The 18,909-nt window shown below is 38.3% G+C and overlaps 3 protein-coding genes across 10 annotated transcripts in view; all 3 read left to right on the top strand.

Moving 5' to 3' along the window:
- Positions 1-18,909, top strand: part of LOC130997035 (putative disease resistance protein RGA3) — a 65,411-nt gene that overhangs the window by 40,972 nt on the left and 5,530 nt on the right. Inside the window, exon 2 of the mRNA XM_057922314.1 lies at positions 16,270-16,306. The gene's annotated coding sequence lies outside the window, so the exon portion shown is untranslated. The remainder of the gene's footprint in view (positions 1-16,269; positions 16,307-18,909) is intronic.
- LOC130999831 (uncharacterized) lies at positions 952-10,949 on the top strand. 8 transcript variants are annotated; one of them, XR_009093592.1, is made up of 6 exons: positions 980-1,805; positions 3,908-3,972; positions 4,668-5,204; positions 5,732-7,856; positions 9,958-10,022; positions 10,718-10,949. XR_009093592.1 is itself a non-coding variant. In XM_057925505.1 (4 exons), the coding sequence occupies exon 4, from the start codon at positions 5,733-5,735 to the stop codon at positions 6,795-6,797; it is 1,065 nt and encodes a 354-aa protein (XP_057781488.1). In that variant the 5' UTR covers positions 980-1,805; positions 3,908-3,972; positions 4,668-5,204; position 5,732; the 3' UTR covers positions 6,798-9,150. The 8 variants fall into 8 exon arrangements, 1 of the variants encoding a protein (XP_057781488.1); XR_009093594.1 differs by lacking the exon at positions 980-1,805 and adding an exon at positions 1,812-2,023; XR_009093593.1 differs by lacking the exon at positions 980-1,805 and adding an exon at positions 1,812-2,096.
- LOC130997036 (uncharacterized) lies at positions 7,436-12,102 on the top strand. Its single transcript, XM_057922315.1, has 3 exons — positions 7,436-7,444; positions 11,105-11,453; positions 11,993-12,102. The coding sequence occupies exons 1-3, from the start codon at positions 7,436-7,438 to the stop codon at positions 12,028-12,030; spliced, it is 396 nt and encodes a 131-aa protein (XP_057778298.1). The 3' UTR covers positions 12,031-12,102.

The following is an 18,909-nucleotide window of genomic DNA, read 5'->3' as shown; positions in this document are numbered from 1 at the left end:
CAAATCTAGTTCGAAATTCAGAAAATGTCATTCTGGGATTCAAACTAGATGGGAACAATTATCCCTTATGGTCTCGTCTTATGAAAGTAGCCATCGGGAGCAGGGGAAAATCCAGCCATATTACTTGGCAACCACCACCACCACAAGAAACCGATTCTGACTACTACAAGTGGGAAGAATCAGATTTGTCAGTTTTCTCATGGCTCATACAAAACATGGAAGGAAAATTAGTTACTAATTTCGCACAACATCAAACAGCGAAGGCTGTATGGGACAGCCTATCGGTGACTTACGGGAGTGGAGCCGATCCGTTTCAGCTCTACGACTTAGAAGTAAAAGCCAACAAAGTAAACCAGGGTCAACTTACTTTGGAGGATTACTGGAATGAGCTTCAAAGAATTTGGCTCACCATCGACCGGAGGGAACCGAATCCTCTCGGCTGCTGTGAGAAAGGAATCAACAAATATAGGGAACTTATCGCCAATCGCCGCCTGTACCAATTCCTCTCCGGATTGGATACCAAATATGCTGCAATTAGAAGAGACATCCTCAAAGAGACGCCCATTCCCTCAGCCGAATCGGCGTTCTCAAAAGTTAGACGAGAGGCCGCCCGGCTACAGATCTTACAACCGGCAACCAACTCCACCGAAAATACCGGCTCATCATCGGGAGAAATAGGGGCTGGACTCGCTTTCTCCCGCTACCAATCTGGAACACAAGGCCGACCACCACACGCTGCCGGCACCACCGGCGGCAGAGGTCCCGTCATATCATCATCAAAAACAAAAGACAAATCCAAGCTTGTTTGCACTCACTGTGGACTGACGAGGCACACCAAGGAGGGATGTTTTCGCCTCATAGGCTATCCCGAATGGTGGTGTAGTAGCCCGCTCTTTTAATTATGAGTAAAACTAGTAAATGCAATTTTTATAAATGAATCCAGTTTATGGTCCTGATTTTTTTTTTTATCAGAAACGGAGTTATTATTTTAGCTTTATACTTTTATAACGTATGAGAAAAACGCGACGAGGATTATTGAGCCATTCAATAATTTATTATCCAGTTTAATAACTGACTTAGCAAAGTCAAGTTATTAATAGAAATATTATTTCTATTATTTACTTGGAAGTCGTGATCTAATTCCGAATCATAAGAACGAGTTAAATTAGATATTTAATTCGTAGAGAGTTATAACGAAGCGTCGTTATTTAGTAGAACCCAATATTAGTTTTACAAATACTTGATTAATTAATATTAATCAAGCTAGATGATTTTTTTTTATTAGTAACCTCAATTCTATTTACTTTACCATCATCATTATTCTTTCCACTCCCTAATGTCTCCTACACTATCAACATACCATAGCATAATTTAGACCTCAAGCATGAAGCATGTATATACGTTGACCACATGAGTAACATCATAAGCCTCTTTCATACATAGCATAATCAATCAAGAAGACAACCAAATCAATTAGCAAAAGCAAAAGCTCTTCAATCACCAACTCCACTCCACCAACTCCACTCCACCACTACACTCCCACACCCACCTACTCCCTCCACTTAAGTCATTTGGCTGAAACATATCCTCACACAACCTTTAGCCCCACTAAGAAGAGTAAAAGCCTCACTTCCCCTCCATATTCCCTCCATTTTCGTCCCTCCTCCTTTCCTCCACTCTCACAACTATTCTCCCACCATTATCACACTCCATAGAAGCCCTTGATGCCCCAAGAGAAGTAGCAAAGCAAGGGAGAGCGTGGAAAAACTAGGGCGTAAAGTTAGAGTGAAGGTTGTGCTTCGAGGGTGAGTTTTCTTTGCTTTTTCTCAACTGAAAATGCTTTATGGCCATGGATTTTTACACATATGTGTGCTAAATTATGTGAGGATATGTTTTATGATTTTGGATGATTATTTTGGTAGAGTTTATTGGGTGAAAAACCGTGCATGAGGTAAGGCAGCGAATCTGCCATAAGCACACTGCTCCGACAGTGTTTTGCAAGGCGATTCCAGCCATCCAAAAGGTTCCCAAAAATTCCCAAATTAATTGTGTATCATCTTTCATATGTTTTCTATACTTTGGCAAAATTTCAGAAGGTTTGAAGCTCTTATGATTTATTTATGAATTTGTAAACATCACTGCCCATCTGGAATACATTTTTGGTAAACAATCTTTGGGAGGCCATAAGTAAAGTTTCAATCGGTGAAAACCTTTGAAACTTGAATATGTCACTCTAGACTCCCGTATCTTTCTTTTGACATCGGCCTCACCATTTTTGAATAAGGGAAACAACCGGTATAAATTCTTGAAATCTAGTTCTTATTCCTTGTACCATCCAGTAGATTTTACAAACCTACGACTTTGAGGTGGCAAATACCGACTTAAATCTTTGATTCTCAAGCCTATCTTTCTACTGAATATTCACTGACATGTTGGGAACTTACTTGTTCAGTTTTAGAATTTTTGGTGAAGCCTAAAGTGGTTTTTCCGATTTATGTTCTGAATCTGCCAAACTTGAACTCTTTTTGTGCACTGAACTTTAGATAGTCATATCTTCTAAACCATGAATGTTCTTAGAGTAAATCCAACTGGAGAGTGTTATGATCTCTCCCTAGTTTCCAGATTGACCCTTGGGGTTCCCAGTGGAGTTTTGTAAAGGGAGATATGAATTTTTAAAGAAAGCCCACTGACTTGGTTGTAATCTGGAAATCTGAAATTTTCAGATTTTTGCTAGTTAAATACCCATCTTTGAGAGGGCATATCTTGCTCGTTTGAATTGTTTTTCATTCGATTCAAATTGGAGAATGATCCTTGAAATGTCTAGTTTCCAGAATGTCTTTTGGAGCCTCATTTGGAGATCCGAGGCAGATTTGGTGTCTGTTGCAAAACAACCTCTTAAGAGCTCAAGTTGTTGAATTATTTTCTATGTATCAAAGTTTATTTTAAAGGATGTTTCATGAAAGATTTAGTATATGTGCGTAACAAGTTTGGGAATATTTATTTTAAATGAGGTCCGTTCTTTATTTAAATTATGATGGACTTTTAATGAATATTTTTGGGATTAAACTCTTATTTCTGGATTTATATAAATTATTTTTTTTAAGGACTTATAAATATGAATTTCGTAGGCCTACTGACCTACTGTGATCGACGGTTTGTCGATGTCTAATAGCTTTGAAAACTTTATAGCAAGTCCCTACATGAGTCTTGAGTACCCTGGTAAAATTTCAAGCCATTCCAACTTCGTTTGATACTTCTTTAAAATGCAAAACCTAAACTGCACATAACTACCGAGAATTTCAGAGAACAGATGAAAGAGTCATTTATTTCAGTAGCTTCCTGTGTGATCTAGCTTTCCAAATTTTTATGGTATTAACCTTATTGTGTTAGCTAGATATCCACCAAAGTTGAGCCCAGTTTGACAACGTTTACTATTTTTCAAAAATCCAAGTTTTCGATTGTTCAAAACTGCCGAACATGGTAGATCGTGGTAAAAACGTCATATCTCTCAAACCACTTGGAGTTTTCGACTCTACGTTTTTTTATATGAAACTAGATTCGAAGATCTTTCTTTCGGTATGAGTCTCGAGTCCAGGAGATGTCGGAGTCAGAACAGATTAAATTTTGAAGTTGAGTCAGTGTAAAAATAGAGCATGTTTTAATGATGTTTTTGGACTTCGGACTTTAAAGCGAACTATTATCATTTATTTCTTTAAAGCCACTGGTTTATTTAATTAATTGGCTACTCTCTTTTGAGCCTATTAATTATTTGAGGTTACGCTAGTAATGATGTAACGAATTATGGATGCTAGAACCCTAAAACACTAAAAGATACCCTAGGCACGTAGAATTAGACTTTGTCTTATGACAATTACTTCACGAACTTATCGACTCTTCATCAATGAAGGTCCGGGCGACAGAAAGTGAAGCCGAAGAAGAAACGACTCCACGCCAGCTTTAAGAACAATTGAGGTGGGCAATTCCTTACGCGTAAATAAAATGCTATGCATGTGTTATGCTTTAAAATGCAAATTGGATCTTCAAGTATGGTATGCTTTATTACGCTTAAATGAGTTAAGCTTTATTATGCTGCACGTTAAATGATTTACGCTATGCTGTTTATACTATTTACGCCCTATGTAATTTACGCTTGATTACACTTATTTACGCTTGAATGCTTTACGCTGATAAGTTTATGCTTATGTTTGATGCTTGCGTCTGTTGGGGGAGGCCTCCCTCAACAGTACGATGCCGTGTCCGTTGAGGAGGGCCTTCCTCACGGCGCGATGCCCGTGTCCGCTGAGAGAGGCCTCTCTCGCGGCGCGATGCCAGTATGCCAGTATGCCAGTGTTACAGCGTCTATTGGGGGAGGCCTCCCTCAATAGTACGATGCCGTGACCGCTGAGGGAGGCTCCCCTTCACGGTGCGATGCCCGTGTTCGTTGGGGAAGGCCTTCTCCACGACACGATGCGTGTTGATGATTGTTAATGATGAAGAATGCGCTCATCCTGTTTATGAATATGGAAATGTTTAATGAGCAAAGGATTTGAAAGAAACTCATGCCTCTTATGCGATATTGTGAAATTGTTAATGATGTTATGTTATATGCTTGGCACTGCCCACTAAGTACTTTTGTACTTAGCCCTTCGATGTTTATGATTGTGCAGGTTGAGCTGTGATGGGCGATGAAGTGTTGCTGAGTGGAGTTTTTGTCGAACTTAAAGTAGGCTCAGAAAGGATACATGTCTTCATACATGTATCACAGTTATGCTTTCCGCTGTAAACACTGATTATTTCAGTTACGCCTTCCGTTGCAAACTCTGATAATGTTTTAGCCAAGCCCCTAATGATGCCTTTTTCCTTTTAAGGAATATAACGCGTATACAAGTTCTTTGAGTACCCTTTTTATGCGACCTATGCCTTTTTCCTTTTTAAGGAATATTTCACGCGTATTCAAGTCCTTTGAGTATTCTTTTATGCGCCCCTTTCTAAACCCGCTTCTTAATTTCCCTTCCCCAGTCATGGTTTTCCCGGATTAATTATCCTTAATTAAGGCCGGTCGTGACAGAGTGGTATCAGAGCAGATCGTTTGCTCTGAGCCTAAGAGTTTATTTAAGCCAAACTTAGAATGGATCACTAAAGTGTCTAGAGTTCAATCGACAAAGCTCAGCACTTCATCGTATCACACTCAACGAAGCAGAATGGTATGCTCTTCCAAGTTTTGAGTTAATGTTTACAAAAAGTGAAAATTTTCGTAATAGCAAAGTGAGTAACTGTTAATAACTATGTTATGTTGTTATTGAATGAAATGATTTACGCAAGCGCGATTAAGTATGCCTATGGAATGAATCCCTATGAACATAGAGCTATTAAGATATGAGATCACCACTACGACAGAACATAGAAGCAAACATAGAAAAAAAATTAGATTGTATCTTTTGGTGGCTATAGTGAAGGAAGCAAGATAAGTGATACGTATAGAAAAAAAAATTTTCTTAAGCTGATGATATTATAGCCACTATAAATCTCCATGACTTATGCTTAAGTATCCAGTTTAGTTGATGTGATATTATATGCTTGAGAATTGATATGACTTATGGATTTGAGATGCTGCTGTCATTGGAGTTATGACTTGTTTACAAGTTATAATAAGTTGACCTTTACAAGAATTCTTTTGAGGCTTGTATTAGATTATGCTAGAGTGTACTAATTGACAAATCTTTACTATCAGAATGCCGCCTAAGAGAGGACGCCCTGCGAAAAACAATAACAATCGCAGAAACCGTAACGCTGTACCCGAAGAACCACAAGATGCTCGAGGACATAACCCATCCCCTCCGCCTCCGACTAGGAGAGTCGAAGAACTCTTTTTAAGGCAAAATCCACCTACGTTTGACGGAACGAGTGAACCGGCTGAAGCTGAGATTTGGGTGCGTGCAATGGAACGCATTTTCAACTTTCTACGTTGTACTGATGAGGAGCGCCTATCTTGCGTCTCTTTCCAACTAACAGGATCAGCTGACTTCTGGTGGGAAGCACGTCGAAAAATTCTGACACCGGAACAATGGGCAATCTATACTTGGGAAGATTTTAAGACGGGATTATATGATAAATATATCCCGAAAAGCTATAGGAAGAAGAAAGAAGCTGAGTTCTACGAGTTAAAGCAAGGAAAGAAATCTGTGGTTGAATACGACAAGGAATTCTGCAACCTGTCGAGGTTTGCTCCACAACAAGTGGACACAGATGAGAAGATGGCAGAAAAATTTTGTGCCGGTCTACGGTACGAAATTAAGATGGCTCTAGCAAGCCACGGAGGACTCTCATACACGGAGTCTCTGAACAGGGCACTTGACATTGAAGCTGCAATGCCGTCAGACAAGTCTGCCCCACCATTGATCTCAACGCCAAATGATCCACCAGTAGCCTCACATACTCTCAAAGGGAAGCGCAAGTGGGACAACAACGAAGACAATATCAATCAGACTAGTAAGAAAGTGTGGCAAGAAAAGGAACGGGCCGAACAATTTATTCAACCAAGGTACGAGGCACGAACTAACCTCGAGTCAACTGGGGGTAGCCAAAGTCAGAGAGGAATTTCACCTTGCCCAAATTGTGGTAAGATGCATAGGGGTATCTGTCGAGCTGGAACTAACGGTTGTTACAATTGTGGCCAAAAAGGTCACTACTCCACGCAATGCCCCAACAAACAACGAGGTTCAGTAATTGGGAACACCTGCACCCCCTTGCCAGCAATACGTGGACACTTGCGAAATCAGTCTCAATCACATCAGTGAAAATCTTATGGAGACACCGCAGACAAGAGAAGCTACGCGGGAACTTGAAGACAAGATGAAGGAAAAATACCCCGAACTGTTTTAGCAGAGATATGCAAATTTCGGGACGAAATTTTTGTTAAGAAGGGTAGTATGTAGTAGCCCGCTCTTTTAATTATGAGTAAAACTAGTAAATGCAATTTTTATAAATGAATCCAGTTTATGGTCCTGATTTTTTTTTTTATCAGAAACGGAGTTATTATTTTAGCTTTATACTTTTATAACGTATGAGAAAAACGCGACGAGGATTATTGAGCCATTCAATAATTTATTATCCAGTTTAATAACTGACTTAGCAAAGTCAAGTTATTAATAGAAATATTATTTCTATTATTTACTTGGAAGTCGTGATCTAATTCCGAATCATAAGAACGAGTTAAATTAGATATTTAATTCGTAGAGAGTTATAACGAAGCGTCGTTATTTAGTAGAACCCAATATTAGTTTTACAAATACTTGATTAATTAATATTAATCAAGCTAGATGATTTTTTTTATTAGTAACCTCAATTCTATTTACTTTACCATCATCATTATTCTTTCCACTCCCTAATGTCTCCTACACTATCAACATACCATAGCATAATTTAGACCTCAAGCATGAAGCATGTATATACGTTGACCACATGAGTAACATCATAAGCCTCTTTCATACATAGCATAATCAATCAAGAAGACAACCAAATCAATTAGCAAAAGCAAAAGCTCTTCAATCACCAACTCCACTCCACCAACTCCACTCCACCACTACACTCCCACACCCACCTACTCCCTCCACTTAAGTCATTTGGCTGAAACATATCCTCACACAACCTTTAGCCCCACTAAGAAGAGTAAAAGCCTCACTTCCCCTCCATATTCCCTCCATTTTCGTCCCTCCTCCTTTCCTCCACTCTCACAACTATTCTCCCACCATTATCACACTCCATAGAAGCCCTTGATGCCCCAAGAGAAGTAGCAAAGCAAGGGAGAGCGTGGAAAAACTAGGGCGTAAAGTTAGAGTGAAGGTTGTGCTTCGAGGGTGAGTTTTCTTTGCTTTTTCTCAACTGAAAATGCTTTATGGCCATGGATTTTTACACATATGTGTGCTAAATTATGTGAGGATATGTTTTATGATTTTGGATGATTATTTTGGTAGAGTTTATTGGGTGAAAAACCGTGCATGAGGTAAGGCAGCGAATCTGCCATAAGCACACTGCTCCGACAGTGTTTTGCAAGGCGATTCCAGCCATCCAAAAGGTTCCCAAAAATTCCCAAATTAATTGTGTATCATCTTTCATATGTTTTCTATACTTTGGCAAAATTTCAGAAGGTTTGAAGCTCTTATGATTTATTTATGAATTTGTAAACATCACTGCCCATCTGGAATACATTTTTGGTAAACAATCTTTGGGAGGCCATAAGTAAAGTTTCAATCGGTGAAAACCTTTGAAACTTGAATATGTCACTCTAGACTCCCGTATCTTTCTTTTGACATCGGCCTCACCATTTTTGAATAAGGGAAACAACCGGTATAAATTCTTGAAATCTAGTTCTTATTCCTTGTACCATCCAGTAGATTTTACAAACCTACGACTTTGAGGTGGCAAATACCGACTTAAATCTTTGATTCTCAAGCCTATCTTTCTACTGAATATTCACTGACATGTTGGGAACTTACTTGTTCAGTTTTAGAATTTTTGGTGAAGCCTAAAGTGGTTTTTCCGATTTATGTTCTGAATCTGCCAAACTTGAACTCTTTTTGTGCACTGAACTTTAGATAGTCATATCTTCTAAACCATGAATGTTCTTAGAGTAAATCCAACTGGAGAGTGTTATGATCTCTCCCTAGTTTCCAGATTGACCCTTGGGGTTCCCAGTGGAGTTTTGTAAAGGGAGATATGAATTTTTAAAGAAAGCCCACTGACTTGGTTGTAATCTGGAAATCTGAAATTTTCAGATTTTTGCTAGTTAAATACCCATCTTTGAGAGGGCATATCTTGCTCGTTTGAATTGTTTTTCATTCGATTCAAATTGGAGAATGATCCTTGAAATGTCTAGTTTCCAGAATGTCTTTTGGAGCCTCATTTGGAGATCCGAGGCAGATTTGGTGTCTGTTGCAAAACAACCTCTTAAGAGCTCAAGTTGTTGAATTATTTTCTATGTATCAAAGTTTATTTTAAAGGATGTTTCATGAAAGATTTAGTATATGTGCGTAACAAGTTTGGGAATATTTATTTTAAATGAGGTCCGTTCTTTATTTAAATTATGATGGACTTTTAATGAATATTTTTGGGATTAAACTCTTATTTCTGGATTTATATAAATTATTTTTTTAAGGACTTATAAATATGAATTTCGTAGGCCTACTGACCTACTGTGATCGACGGTTTGTCGATGTCTAATAGCTTTGAAAACTTTATAGCAAGTCCCTACATGAGTCTTGAGTACCCTGGTAAAATTTCAAGCCATTCCAACTTCGTTTGATACTTCTTTAAAATGCAAAACCTAAACTGCACATAACTACCGAGAATTTCAGAGAACAGATGAAAGAGTCATTTATTTCAGTAGCTTCCTGTGTGATCTAGCTTTCCAAATTTTTATGGTATTAACCTTATTGTGTTAGCTAGATATCCACCAAAGTTGAGCCCAGTTTGACAACGTTTACTATTTTTCAAAAATCCAAGTTTTCGATTGTTCAAAACTGCCGAACATGGTAGATCGTGGTAAAAACGTCATATCTCTCAAACCACTTGGAGTTTTCGACTCTACGTTTTTTTATATGAAACTAGATTCGAAGATCTTTCTTTCGGTATGAGTCTCGAGTCCAGGAGATGTCGGAGTCAGAACAGATTAAATTTTGAAGTTGAGTCAGTGTAAAAATAGAGCATGTTTTAATGATGTTTTTGGACTTCGGACTTTAAAGCGAACTATTATCATTTATTTCTTTAAAGCCACTGGTTTATTTAATTAATTGGCTACTCTCTTTTGAGCCTATTAATTATTTGAGGTTACGCTAGTAATGATGTAACGAATTATGGATGCTAGAACCCTAAAACACTAAAAGATACCCTAGGCACGTAGAATTAGACTTTGTCTTATGACAATTACTTCACGAACTTATCGACTCTTCATCAATGAAGGTCCGGGCGACAGAAAGTGAAGCCGAAGAAGAAACGACTCCACGCCAGCTTTAAGAACAATTGAGGTGGGCAATTCCTTACGCGTAAATAAAATGCTATGCATGTGTTATGCTTTAAAATGCAAATTGGATCTTCAAGTATGGTATGCTTTATTACGCTTAAATGAGTTAAGCTTTATTATGCTGCACGTTAAATGATTTACGCTATGCTGTTTATACTATTTACGCCCTATGTAATTTACGCTTGATTACACTTATTTACGCTTGAATGCTTTACGCTGATAAGTTTATGCTTATGTTTGATGCTTGCGTCTGTTGGGGGAGGCCTCCCTCAACAGTACGATGCCGTGTCCGTTGAGGAGGGCCTTCCTCACGGCGCGATGCCCGTGTCCGCTGAGAGAGGCCTCTCTCGCGGCGCGATGCCAGTATGCCAGTATGCCAGTGTTACAGCGTCTATTGGGGGAGGCCTCCCTCAATAGTACGATGCCGTGACCGCTGAGGGAGGCTCCCCTTCACGGTGCGATGCCCGTGTTCGTTGGGGAAGGCCTTCTCCACGACACGATGCGTGTTGATGATTGTTAATGATGAAGAATGCGCTCATCCTGTTTATGAATATGGAAATGTTTAATGAGCAAAGGATTTGAAAGAAACTCATGCCTCTTATGCGATATTGTGAAATTGTTAATGATGTTATGTTATATGCTTGGCACTGCCCACTAAGTACTTTTGTACTTAGCCCTTCGATGTTTATGATTGTGCAGGTTGAGCTGTGATGGGCGATGAAGTGTTGCTGAGTGGAGTTTTTGTCGAACTTAAAGTAGGCTCAGAAAGGATACATGTCTTCATACATGTATCACAGTTATGCTTTCCGCTGTAAACACTGATTATTTCAGTTACGCCTTCCGTTGCAAACTCTGATAATGTTTTAGCCAAGCCCCTAATGATGCCTTTTTCCTTTTAAGGAATATAACGCGTATACAAGTTCTTTGAGTACCCTTTTTATGCGACCTATGCCTTTTTCCTTTTTAAGGAATATTTCACGCGTATTCAAGTCCTTTGAGTATTCTTTTATGCGCCCCTTTCTAAACCCGCTTCTTAATTTCCCTTCCCCAGTCATGGTTTTCCCGGATTAATTATCCTTAATTAAGGCCGGTCGTGACAGGTGGGAAGCAAAAGGGAAGGCAACGGCCGGCGGTGATGGCCGAGGAACCGCCGGATCGGCGGTAGCAGTGGGTAGTGGCGAGAATTCCGAGAGAGGAGGGGAAGAAAATGCGACCGGTTACCCGACTGCCGGCGGCTCCGTCAGCGTAGATGGCAGAGATGGCCGAAGATACAACAATTCGGCTGTTACCGGCGCCTTTGCCGGCGTTAATGGCCGAACAACCGAGAATTTTCATGAAGGCGGAACCAAGGGAGAGAAAGTGGCGTGGGGAATCGGTCAAATGGAGGAAAAGGAGTGGGAATCGGTCAAAGGGAGGCAAGAGGCGCATGATTTAGGTATAGGGTTTGATGATTTTTCATCAAACCCTCCCATTTTTACCTTATCTCATTTTAAGTCCCCTATTTTCAGTAAATTACAAAAGAAACCCCATTCTTTTGAGTCTAGTCCCTCAAGTTTATGGAAATCCCAAAATGAACCCCATGTTATTAAAAACAGCCCAACAGTTATGCCCAACTCAATTTTTGACCCTAAACTATCTGAAAATTCGAAAATAACCCCTACTGCATGTCAAGTGTCAAATAAACAAGTCAGTAGAAAAACAAATTGGATTTTTGATTGTGGGGCTACAGACACTATGACTTTTGACAAATCAGATATACTTGAGTCATCAAAATCCTTTAGAACTCATGTACAAACTGCTAATGGTGACTTAACTCAAGTAGTCGGAGCCGGAACTATAGAAATCTCCCCAACCTTGCGATTATCCAATTGTCTATATGTTCCGTCCCTATCTCATAAGTTGTTGTCAATTAGTCATGTTACTAAAGAACTCAATTGTACCATGCTGATGCATCCTCACTTCTGTTTTCTTCAGGATATCAGGACGGGGGAGATTATTGGGCGTGGTACTGAGAAAAATGGACTGTACTATGTGGATGAGATTTCTCAAAAAGGCAATGTGATGCTGGCTCACGGAACTGCAAACCGGGATGCTTGGCTTTGGCATCGTCGGTTAGGACATCCTTCCACGGGATACCTTAAACTTTTATTTCCAAAGTTAATCCAAAATGATACTCTTTCTTGTGAGACTTGTATCTTAGCTAAGAGTCATAGACAATCTTTCAAATCAAATGATACACAAATGAACTCTATTTTTTCTTTAGTACATTCTGACGTTTGGGGTCCTTCACCCGTGGTCGGGGGACAAGGTTTTAAATATTTTCTGTTATTTATTGATGATTGCACTAGGATGACATGGGTATATTTTTTAAAACACAAATCTGAAGTTTTTGAAAAATTTACTCATTTTCATACTATGGTTCAAACTCAGTTTCAGAAAAATATTCAAACCCTTAGAACTGATAATGGGGGGGAATTTGTTAATAATTCCATGAAAACATTTTGTCACAAAAAAGGGATTATTCATCAAACTACTTGTCCCCACACTCCTGAACAAAATGGAGTTGCCGAAAGAAAAAATCGAATTTTACTTGAAATGACTCGTTCTATGATGATTGAGTCTCATGTTCCCTCCTCGTTTTGGCCTGAGGCCGTGGCAACCTCGGTTTACCTTGTCAACCGTCTCCCTACTAGGACTCTTCAACTTAAAACCCCATTACAAAAATTGTCTACCCTGGCCTTCATACCTCTTGCCCTTACACTTCAACCACGGGTCTTTGGGTGCTCTGTTTTCGTTCATATTCCTAAACATGAACGCACCAAACTCTCTCCTTGTGCAATCAAGTGTGTGTTTGTAGGATATGGGATTAATCAAAAAGGATATAGGTGTTATAATTCCAAAACCCGTCAAATCATCACCACCATGAATTGTGATTTCCTTGAAACTGAATATTTTTACAATAACCACCTTAAGCAGTCAGGGGGAGAGTGAGAAAGAGATTGACTTGTTAAGTTGGTTACCAATGCCAAATAGCCCGGAAGCAGATCCAACAGAAAAAGTTAACCTTGCCACAGAGCAAACTCCATCCACTCCTGTACAAAGTCCGCCTCCTCAGTCAATATCTCCTCCGCCGCTGATATCTGAGGTAATAATCCCTGAACTTACAACTGAGATTTACGGTTTCACTGATCATATGTCTCAAGATGTTGAAAGAAATCAGGGAGAGAATCAAGATGTTGAAAATGATCAGGAGGAGAATATAACAAATGAAGGTACAAAGGGATATATCCTACCACCCAGGAGTACTCGGGGTATCCCTCCCAAGAGGTATACTCCGGAAAAGTCTGGAAAGAATTCTCGATATGCAATTGGGAATGTCGCTAAAGGAAACATATCCAAAACAGCTGCAACTTATGAGGCAGCCCTGTATGATGAAGAAATACCACAAACAGCAGAACAGGCTCTGAAAAGTGAACACTGGAGAAATGCCATGAAAAAGGAGATAAATGCTTTAAACAGAAATCATACATGGGAGAAATGCAGACTGCCAAAAGGAAAGAAGACTGTGGGATGTAGGTGGGTCTTCACAATAAAAAGAAAACCTGATGGATCCATTGAGCGATACAAAGCTCGATTGGTCGCAAAAGGATACACACAGATGTATGGAATCGACTATGAAGAAACCTTCTCACCTGTTGCCAAGATGAATACTGTCAGAGTCCTTCTTTCCATCGCAGCAAACAAGGATTGGGATCTTCATCAGTTCGATGTCACCAATGCTTTTCTACATGGGGAACTAGAAGAAGATAGAGAAGTTTATATGGAGATTCCCCAAGGTTTTTCTGACGAGTTTGAAAGCGGTGAAGTATGCAGGTTGAGGAAAACCTTATATGGACTCAAACAGTCTCCCAGAGCCTGGTTTGGGAGATTCACAGCAGCTATGAAGAAATTCGGGTACCAGCAAAGCAATTCAGACCACACCTTATTCTTGAAGAAACGAGGTGATCTTATTTCTTGCTTAGTCATTTACGTTGATGACATGATCATAACAGGGGATGACTTAGAAGAAATCCAGAAGTTGAAAGCGAATCTTTTCAAAGAATTTGAAATGAAGGACCTTGGGAGACTAAAGTACTTCCTCGGGATCGAAGTACTCAGATCAAGGAAAGGGATTTTTATCAATCAGAAGAAGTATACTCTTGATCTTCTTGCAGAAACTGGAATGCTAGATTGCAAGCCAGCTGAGACGCCTATGACTGTCAATCATGGGCTACAGATTGTGGAAGGAGCTCAGTTAGCCAATCGTGGACAATATCAGCGTCTAGTAGGGAAACTCATCTATCTTTCCCATACTCGACCGGATATTGCATATGCTGTTGGGGTTGTGAGTCAATTCATGCACCAACCACAAATGGATCACATGGAGGCTGCACTGAGAATCGTAAGATACTTGAAAGGAACCTTCGATTATGGTGTGCTATTCAAGAAGACTGAACACCTCGAGGTACAAGCTTACACAGATGCTGACTGGGCTGGAAACCCAGTGGACAGGAAATCAACAGCGGGATACTTTGCATTCACCGGAGGAAATCTTGTCTCATGGAGGAGTAAGAAACAAAAAGTAGTGGCACTCTCAAGTGCAGAAGCAGAATTCAGGGGAATCAAGAGTGGGCTGACTGAAATTCTCTGGTTGAGAAGGCTGCTAATGGAGTTAGGTCTTCATCCAACAAAAACATGCCAAATGTTCTGTGACAACAAAGCCGCCATCAGCATATCTGAAAATCCGGTGCAACATGATAGAACCAAACATGTTGAAGTTGATAGGCACTTCATCAAAGAGAAGATCGAAGGAGGGATCGTGACCCTACCCTTTGTCAGATCCGAAGATCAACTCGCTGACATCTTAACCAAAGCTGTGAACTCCAAAAGTTTTTCAGAAGTTCTTGGCAAGTTGAATATCGGGAATCCCGTTACTCAACTTGAGGGGGAGTGTTGAAAATAACACAAACAAAAGTCATAAAGAGCTGCATTAGTCGTAAAGAGGAGCTGCATTAGTCATAAAGAGAAGCTGCATTTATTTTACATGAGAAATATTTACCAAGGATCCCTTAATAATAGGGATCCTGGTATGACTTTAAGATATGTAATGTATTATAAATAGACCATTGCATACTTCAGAAATAATAACAAAAGAGAGAAACAATTTTCAGTGTTTATCTCTCCACCATGATGATATCATTTCTTAACACATATAAACTGCCTTGTACAATAATGCATTCATATCATAGACTGTATTATCTCTATTAATAAAATTAATGAACTCTTATCGGCTTAAGGCCCCTTAATTTGAACATTTCATTATGCCAGCTAATGATGAATCAGCTTATCATTTTTTAAACCTTATTATTGAGTTTTCGTCGTCGGAGTGGTTGAGAAATGGACACAGAGTTGTTGCCCTCACATAGATTAAGTGTTTAATGCATACAGTAGAATAATGAGGGAGAATTATTGAATGAAGAAGAAAGAAGACAAGATAATATGCTGCCTTGTTGATAATAAAACAATTCGTGTGATAGAAAACATATTAGTATTTAAAAATTGTCTTGTTCATGCAAGCTACCATATGTTCACGCGTAAAGATGCCTCGATGAGATTGAATTCTATTTAAAAATTGAAAAACAAAGACTTAGAAGTTAGATCTACAGATAAATTTTGTCAACTCTTGTTCAATTTGCACCAATTAATTCTCTCTCTCTCTCTCTCTCTCTCTCTTTCTCTCTCACGCACACATAATCTCACACACATAGCAACTTTTGTAAAGCCTTGTTATAAGTTTGCAGCAATTCTCACTCTCTCACACACACACAGAAAATTTAGTAAACTTTTGTTCAGTTTGCACCAATTTTCTCTCTCTCTCTCTCACACACACACACACAGCCAATTTTGTGAACTCTTGTTCAGTTTTCATCAATTCTCTCTCTCACACACATCCACATAGCAAATTTTGCAAACTTTTATTAAGGAAGTGTTTGCAGAAACAGATCTTCTTGGAAAAGCAGCAAGGTAAAGGAGTTGCCGCTAATTACTATCTTATGATTCTTAATTCAACACATATTAAACTGTCTTGTGCAATAATGAATTCATATCATAGACTATATTATCTATATTAATAACATTAATGAACTCTAATCATTCTTTTGTATATTGCCTGTGGATGTGCAGTTTAGTCTCTGGAGTTTTGTTTTTGACAGGGAACTGTGTTATTGAAGTTAAAGCCGAGTGGGGAAGGTGAGGATGAATTTCGATTCTGCTTGTTGATCGTGTGTAGTGAAATTTGAGATTTTTCTTTTTTTCCTCTTTTTTTGGTGTTTCCTTTTGTACTAATTGACATGTTTGCCTATAGAAATCAATCATTTCCTCGTGTGATATATACTATATTCAATCGTGGGGAAAACTTCAACACACTTTTAAAACAAGTAGTGAAAGTTTAGATTTGGTGATCTTATGCATGAGACCATTGCGACTTGAATAATATTTGATACTTTGAGGTTTGTTCAGATAAAAACTTCTCAAAATATTTTGATGAAATATCAAACAAAATGTTTGACTTTTATGGTATTAATCTAGTTTTTATTAATGGTTTATGAGTATTGTTTGGTTATTTAATGTTTAAGTATTTTAATTTTGTCATATATATTGGTATTATAAAATAGGGATCTAAATATATTGTATATTTTTTTTTAAATTTTGTCATAAAATAGACAACAGATATTATTTGCTGTCTATAACCACCAGGTCGTCTATGTTTAAATAGACAACTTACTAATTACGTTGTCTATTACCTTCGTTTGTTGTCTATGTTTAAATAGACAACATATAATAACTGTTGTCTATGCGCACCCCAAAATAGACAACACCGGCCTCAACAACAGACATTTCTCACATAGACAACAGTAAATATATGTTGTCTATGTGCTTAATTCTTGTAGTGTATCGTGAGAATTTTTGAACTGAATCTGTAAATAATTTAGTATATTTGTTGATGAGTGCATGCAGTTGATGCAAGAATTTTCGCAATTTTTACAATAAGAAATTTTTATTTGAATTACGCCCTATGTTATACAGAAGGTGTTTGGCAGAGCTTATAAGCTCCTCAAAACAGCTTACCACATCTTTCATGATAACTGAGAACCATGAACAAACAAATAAAATATATAAACAAAAGATAGTTAAATCATGAACATTAAATATAACACATATATAAGATCCGATCATCTCTTATTCATGTATTTTATATATCTATTCATGATTTCAAGTTCTCACGAAAAGATGTGATTCTCTCTTAAACCTAATCCTAGTATTAACTAAATATTATATTTACAGTTTTTTATACTAATCCTACCCACCAAATCAATAATGAGCTAACTAAAGTACTCCCTCCATCTCACCGAAAATGGTGCACTTCTTTTGGGCACGCGATTTAAGGAGAATAAGATTGTAGTGTAAAGGTGTGTAAATGTGTGTGGAGCCACATTGTTTGTAGTGTTAAATTATTACCAAAAAAGGAAATGCACCACTTTCGGTGGAACAGCCCTAAAAGAAATACGCACCACTTTCGGTGGGACGAAGGGAGTATTAAAAAACGTGTTGGCAAAGATTGAAATATACTAGTATAAAATGAAAACGAAAACCACGTCTAGAATGAAAGGCTGTAAAGTGTAAACTCTTCAGCTAGCACCACTCATTTCATCCAATTCTATTCCTTAGTCTTCTTTCTCTTTCTATAAGTAGAACTCATTCTTCAACCTATTCTTCAAAGCTTCAATTAGCTTGTTGGGCTTATGTGGAAACTGAGTTGAGATGGGCCTCAAGCCCATTAAAATTTCTATGTAATGATCCACCACGATGAGATTAAATATTAAGGGAATTAGTGGGTCTTTTTAGGCCTCATCTTTTTGAGCAATAATATTAGTTAAAAATGTTAATCCAGTGGGTTCAAATAGAATATTACTGGATTTTATTTCATTCACTAAACTCACGCCATAATTGCAAATAATTACTCTCCCTACCACGAATCTTGAGTCAATTTCCTTTTTCAATCGTCCCACGAATCTTGAGTCATTGCTATGTATAGCAAGAAAGAATTAGGGAAAAAAAATAAAGGATTCTAATTAAACTTATCTTAATTAATTATGTACTTTTCGACTTTATTACCTATACACTTACCTAATCACTTTTCTACTATTTTATTACATACACACTTAAAACATTAATCTTTAATTCCTTAATTCCCGTGCCGAAAAGAAGTGACGCAAGATTCATGGGACGGAGAGAGTATTTTTTTAATAATGTAACTGCAAATAATTATAATACTGTAAACAACTATTTTTTTTTTCCTCTTACATTACTAATAGTGCATGTTTACTTCTTAAAAATAATAACAAAATAAACACAAAAGCTTTAAAAAGTAAAGGCATAATTGAAATTTAATTTTATAAAAAATAAAGGGTTAAGTATCAATTTCACCCCTAACGTGGAGGTCTTTATTACGTTTAGCACCCTATGGATAGGGGTGTGTCAACTAAGACCATGAAGTACATAATTGTCTTCAATTTCACCCCACACCCTAACGAACACTTAACTCAGTTAGTTTTTTTTTTTATTTTTTATTATTATTATTATAACTCCATGCCGGATCATTCCCTCCCGCCACCACCAAACACGCCGGATATTCAACATTCTTCACTCCGCCTCCGCCAAACACGTGCGCCGCAGGGTGATTCCTGTCCGCGGCCTCCGGCAAAAAATCTCTCCAATACACATCCGTTTGCTTCACACTAAGCAGCGGCGCCTTCGTCAGCCTCAGCTCCGACTCCATCCGTTCCTCGCCT

Source organism: Salvia miltiorrhiza, chromosome 8 (assembly GCF_028751815.1).
Source record: "Salvia miltiorrhiza cultivar Shanhuang (shh) chromosome 8, IMPLAD_Smil_shh, whole genome shotgun sequence".
Classification (NCBI taxonomy): Eukaryota; Viridiplantae; Streptophyta; class Magnoliopsida; order Lamiales; family Lamiaceae; genus Salvia; species Salvia miltiorrhiza.
Note: the sequence above shows the minus strand (reverse complement) of the source record. Positions and strands in the feature narration are given on the sequence as shown.

Bases quoted from the DNA above. Each gene is read 5' to 3' on its own strand.
- LOC130999831 (XM_057925505.1), top strand. From the start codon at position 5,733: ATGCCGCCTAAGAGAGGACGCCCTGCGAAAAACAATAACAATCGCAGA.
- LOC130997036 (XM_057922315.1), top strand. The intron at 11,454-11,992 runs GTATAGGGTTTG...TGTTTTCTTCAG, and splicing joins GCAAGAGGCGCATGATTTAG to GATATCAGGACGGGGGAGAT.